Below are 6,000 nucleotides of genomic sequence, written 5' to 3' on the forward strand. Positions count from 1 at the left end.
ATCTGCTTGTTTATTCCTAACAACAAAATGTAAGTCTTTACCACAGTCATTTCAAAGGAGTTCTGGCAAGCAGTTCGTGACTGGGTTATATTGAGTATAGTGGAGTGGCTGAGATGTAACTAAAGGACAAATCTGGCCTATTGTTGGCCAGCTGTGAACTTCCTATGATAATGTAATTATTCAGATTCCAGCTTTGGGCTTGCACAAATCATTGACAAAGCTTTCTTTGACACTAGAGGTGTACAGCCTAACTGGGAAATATTCTCATCATGAATTGGCTCATTCTCTTAAATTATACTGAGATTTTAGATGGCTGACTTTTCCTGACAAATGTGCTCACTGTATGCAGTTTGATCTTACTCCCATTAATGTCAGTGGCAAATTTCCACTGATTTAGAGAAACTAAGCTTGAGATTTATAGAGTTTTATGTCTGAATGGTGGGTCATAATGATCTATCCCTGGATGAGGAACAATAATAGAAGTTCTGTCCAGTCCTCCCCACTGCTTCTTGCCTTTGTTCGCTTTGGTTAATTTAGTAGCAGTGCAGTCATTTTGGATTTTTTCCATAGCTGCATCCATTTTCACAAAATGTGAAAGTGATTCCCTGTCAAATGTACTGCAGAATGTTACAGTGGGAATGCAGAAGGATGCTCTGATAGGAGAAAGAGATGGCGATAATCTTGTAATTAGCCCTGTGTGTTGTGGAGTTGTTAAATGTTCTACTTGGTATTGAATCAAAATAGCTCAGGCATTCAGCCAGCAGACAGAAAATGTACCCAGCCACTGCTGTTATCAGTCCTAGAGCTGGATGAGAAAAAAACCTGCTGACTCTCTCTCTGCATTTTCCCCCCCTACGCTCCTCTTTGTTCTCATTTTGATTTACGATCAAACCAACCCAATTCTGCAAAGCCATATAGGAGTAATCTTTATTCAGATGAGCAGTCGCTTTGACTTCTGTGGGACTGGATGCATGAACAAGGGTTTCTCACATGAGCAAGACATCTAGGGTTGTGCCCTGTTCTTTCATATCTTGTTTCACAAACTGCAGCCATGTTACAGGGAATGGAAAGTTCGTGTTACTTCAAATTTCATTTAAGTATTATAAACCATTGGAGAGAGATCAGAGTTTCATACATGCTATAGCATGTCTGTCTTTACATTTCATCTGGAAAGATACCTCATTTCTAATTAAATACTTGATTTAAAGTTGCATGCTTACACACAATTAAACTGCAATTTGAAAAATGCATGGTGTAACAAAAAAGTGTATAAGGACTGCTGTGGTACTCTGCAGGTCTTCATCATATCACATGACAGGTTCCATTTACAGAAGGATATATTTAAGACACTTCGATGTGAGAAATGTTAGTGTTTCATGAAACCTAGCTGTAATTATTTTAGTAGATGTCATCTGCATCTCTCAAATAATTCAAAACAGCTATATCTTGCTGTCTGGGACAGGACTCATCCCTTTCCCCATAGCTATCTCTAATCCACCTTTGCCAGCTGGACTGGCTGTTCCAGTGCCCAAGCTCTGGTACGCTGGTGTGTGGACTGTGAGTTCAGAAATGCCCCATGACAGCAAACGGGATAGGTGCAAAGCCCAGACTCTGCCTTGAGTCCCAGGTAAAAGACAGATATCTTGGCTTCTCTCTCAGGGGTTTGGGCAGTCAGTTCATCATAAAAAATGAGATTTTTTTCCCCTGCCTTGAAATAAAAATGGTCTCAAAAAACAAACAAACACAAAGCCACAAGAAACCCACATTTAAGATAAAAATGAATTTTCTTTTTGAAAAAATTACATCCAGTAACTAGTTTGGGGGTTTTTTTTCCCTTGTGGTCAGCGCTCATTGTGTCTGTTGTCTTCTGAACCACAGGGTACATCTTGCCCGAGAACGTGTCCCTGATGAGCTAATAGAGATGGGTATAAAAAGGTGGTCCCATCATTGTAATGTCTAGTAGCCTTTGGCTCTGGTTCTTACTGCTGTCATAGATGTTTCTTAGGTCATGCCCATGCAGACACAAGAGATTTCTTCCATGTTGTAGGAGCTGCGCAGCCTCCCCTTGTCCACGGCTGTCAGCTTAGGTTTTGTGCTCCTCTGAGTATGCCTGCACGCTCCCAGTTTGGACTTGACTCATGTCCAGCTGGCTCAGAGCAGGAGACAGAAGCCTTTCTTGTCAGCCTGACAAAAGATGTGCCATTGAAATAAAAAGGCATAGCAAGAGGGAGAACAGCAGAACTGTGACCTGCCAAGCTGATCTGGTTTGAAAAGGAAAGTGGGAACATACTGCCGTATACCTCTGGTCGATAGAGTTTAGAGGGTGTGGGAGAATAGATGGAGTTTGTAATAAACTCTGCATCTATAGCAGGCCAGGCTAAACTGCAGACTTCCCAAAGCCAATCCCAAAACAAGGCTGGTTTGTGTTGGATCACCTGGAGAGTTGTTCACCATTTATAACATCAAACTCTCAGCTGACTTTACAAAATCAGATAATTTTTTTAAGCTTCCAAAGCTAGCAGCACTTTTTCTCTACAGTAGAAAACTATCAGGTCTGTAGTGACAAAGGCCTGTTCTTTAGTAAGTGGCTTCAGTGCTTGTGGCTTTTTCAAGAAATGTTAAACTGAAATCAGGCTTTAAAGGTAAATTCTCAGCGTTAACAGCAATTATTATTTATTTGAGCCTAGAATGAGATCTCCAGAATGGAAGCAAGGCAGTGTGTTATTTCACTTCTAAATGTATTGATTTTACACTGGAGGAGGGGAATAAAAGACAGAGGAAGGAAGATTAAAAGTAACTGCTGGCTGCAGCATCTTAACGCAACTGGTGATAGCCCTAAGCTTTCATTATGCTTGCCTCCAGCCAAATCACTTTGTGCTGTGATACTGCTGTAGCTCCCAAGCTGACCAGGGTCAGGCTGTCAATACTTGGATAGAAGACCTCAAAGCAGCACTTACTTGCTGAAGAAAGTACTGATAATGATTTTGTACCCACATCTGCTCTCCCGAACTGCAGCCAATACAGTGTTAGCTGGCTGAGTGCCACGCACTGGATTTTAGATAGGGTGAGAATGTAAGGGCTCAGCCACCCGTTAGTGTGATTGTTGGTTGTTATGTGAGCTCTGAGGGACTTTAAATGAGAGCGGGCTCCCACTCACCTAAATATAGCATAAGTGTTGTGTATGTGGGAATGCCTGCACCTTAGTGAGCGGAAAGACAAGCTGTGGGAGAATAGAGGACACAAACCAGTTCTCCCTTGAAAGCAATTAGGAAAGGTCTGTTGGGCCTAACAGCATTAGTCTTTCACCCAGAGAGCACCTAACACATGGCATAAAGTAAACTGGTGTGATGCTTCCTAACTGTGGCGCCCTGTTTAGTGGCCTCCTGTTAACCCTTCCCAGCACCTGATCCCAGTGGCCTTACCCATCTTTTCTTTCCCCTTATAGCTTCCCATCTCCTAGATGGTATTTTTCTGCTGGGTTCCCTCTCTCCTCTTCCTTATTCCCTCCCACCCCACACACATCCTCTGGGGCCTGCAGCTGCAGCAGGATGAGCAGAAGGCCAAAACTGCTCCAATGACAGTAACAGAAATTGGAGGGTGGGGAAAAGAGCAAGCAAGGTCTTCTGCAAGATCCAGACTAGCTCTTCATGCCCAGGAGAGGGTACAGCATGGAAAAGGAAACGCCACAGTTTATTGCCAGCTATTTAAATCATGCCATCAGCAAACCTAGGCTCAGAAAACTGAAAGTGCAGATCATCAGAGCTAACGAAAACTATTGGCAACCACTCATACTATGTTGTGGTTGACTTCCAGCATGGATAATCTAATTCGGTCTGTTTAAATGTATTGTTGCCTTTGTTTAAATTCTTTCCTACTGATCATGTGCTTATGTACACAATGTCTTGAGAACTTACTAATTGTACTGCAGCTACTGAGTGGGAAGTCATGGATACATGTATTTCTGTACTATTGCCTGAAACAATGACTTCTGTTTCTTGTGTATTCCAGAATTCTTTGTAGACCTGGACTCAGTGATGGGACCCTTAACACAACACAGCAGTATGACCAATCTGGTTCGTTACGTTCGCCAAGGACTCCACTGGCTCCGCATTGAGGCTCATTTGTTGTAGTGACTGCTGCCCTGTTCATAACATCCCCATTCTTCTACCTCTACCAGCGCAGAGACGATCACTGGTGGAACTCCACTCATTTCTGGAAGTTTATTCATGTAACTTCATTTTTATTGCCTTTTTTAATATCCTATCTATTGGAAGTAGAAGTCACCATAAATGGAACTTATGACTCAAAGAGCAGTATGTGTTGTACCATCTAATCATTTTCGACAATTTTCTATGCCTTGTGTCTCCTGGATCCTGCCATCCTTATGTGCTTTATGGAACGGTACATTCCCTGCAGTATTGTTTTAAGTCCATGCTGCCTTCAAGTGAAAACAAAAAAGCACTTTGAGAAGATATGGATTCCTGAGAAATAGTACAAAGCGTCTTAAATATTTGAGGGTATATATGAGAAGTCCCTTCTGAAATAAATTAGTAGAAGTTATAGCTATTCATTCAAAGTCGTCTTCTGAACCTGAACCAAGCTTTCTGACGCTTAATTCTGGCATCACTACCTGACACAGTACATTCCTAAGATTTCATACTTCCTATAGGCTTAATCTCTAAAAGAGAACATTGAATATCTTACAGGTACATAATGTAAGATCACCAAAGGTGTTAAGAGGTAAAAGGTTGAAGGAATGCCTCATTAAAGAACGATGACACACTATGCAATGAGGTTTTGATATTCCATTCTTCCTGTTTATTGTTGGCTTAATAATTTCAGTAGGCAGCAGAATTTATTGCAGGTTTTAGGCAATTTCAAAATACTAGCTTTCATAGTCTTATCTACCATTCCTATACTAAATCTGTGAATTTTCTTTCAGTTTTACTGTTTAGTCTCAAACAAATACTCATCCAAGATTTTTCTTTATAGAACAATCTCTCCTTGCATAGTGACTCAGTGAAAGCAGATTTTAACAGGACCGCTACACTCTAAGCATTGATATTGTATGTAAAAGTCCATTAATAAGTGTATGCAGATTCTTCATGAAACTCTCTAGAAGTTTAACTAACCAGCTACTGTTGAAACATTATAATTCCATGTGTCATCAATTTTCACCTGTTTTGTTCATTTCAGAGCATTAGAAACAAACAGTATTATCTTGCTATCTTGAAAAGAATGTCAAATTAAATAAAATCACCAGATTTACCCAAAAGCAATATAACATTTGTTTAATAATGGCCATGAATACTTCAGTCAGATTACCTATTTTCCAAGCTCTGCATCTGTTTACCCATGCTGTCATGTTTTGGACCATTCCTCTAATGCGTGAATAATAATGAGACAATTCAGATAGAATTTCAAAGCAATTGTGAATAAATTACACCATTTCACATTTGCTCTTTCCTCTTCTTTTTTTCCCCTGTTATAAACTGCACTGCTCTTCTGGTGCCACTGCAAGAAGCGCTGGTGCATGAAACAAAACAAAATGAATTTATATCAATAATTCACAAGACTTTAAGTGGTCTCATCTCATTCTTGATATAATGCCTGCATACCTTACTGAACTGTAAATTCCATTTCTATAAACAGAAAATGCTCATAGCAATGTAAATATTATTCTGTCTCATCTCATTGAAATAATACAATATGTGTATTAAATGCCATCCAGATATTAGTTAATTGCAATTACCTTCTGCTATATAATCCTGTATATCCTTTAATCTGGTGAGTTATTGGATTCTACTCACTGGGTTGTGACCAGATAAATAGAACAAATTTGCATTTAAAAGGTTCAGACTGTTATGATTTTTAGAGCAGGCCTTGGATATTTGCAGTAAAAGCAGTTTAAGGACTCTGCCCAATGCACATTTAAGACAAACATTACTGTGGCTGTTGTATATTAGCTCCCTGTAGTACTACCATTTCTTAAAAATCAAT

At 40.0% G+C, this 6,000-nt stretch overlaps 1 protein-coding gene across 1 annotated transcript in view; it reads left to right on the forward strand.

Annotated features, from left to right (window-relative positions):
- Positions 1 to 5,734, forward strand: part of AFF2 (AF4/FMR2 family, member 2) — a 257,496-nt gene extending 251,762 nt beyond the window's left edge. Inside the window, exon 21 of the mRNA XM_010569133.1 lies at positions 4,009 to 5,734. Coding sequence (XP_010567435.1) covers positions 4,009 to 4,130 — 122 coding nt within the window. The 3' untranslated portion in view covers positions 4,131 to 5,734. The remainder of the gene's footprint in view (positions 1 to 4,008) is intronic.
- Positions 5,735 to 6,000: the final 266 nt, after the last annotated feature.

The sequence above is a fragment of the Haliaeetus leucocephalus genome, unplaced genomic scaffold (assembly GCF_000737465.1).
Source record: "Haliaeetus leucocephalus isolate CR32 unplaced genomic scaffold, Haliaeetus_leucocephalus-4.0 Scaffold262, whole genome shotgun sequence".
NCBI lineage: Eukaryota > Metazoa > Chordata > Aves > Accipitriformes > Accipitridae > Haliaeetus > Haliaeetus leucocephalus.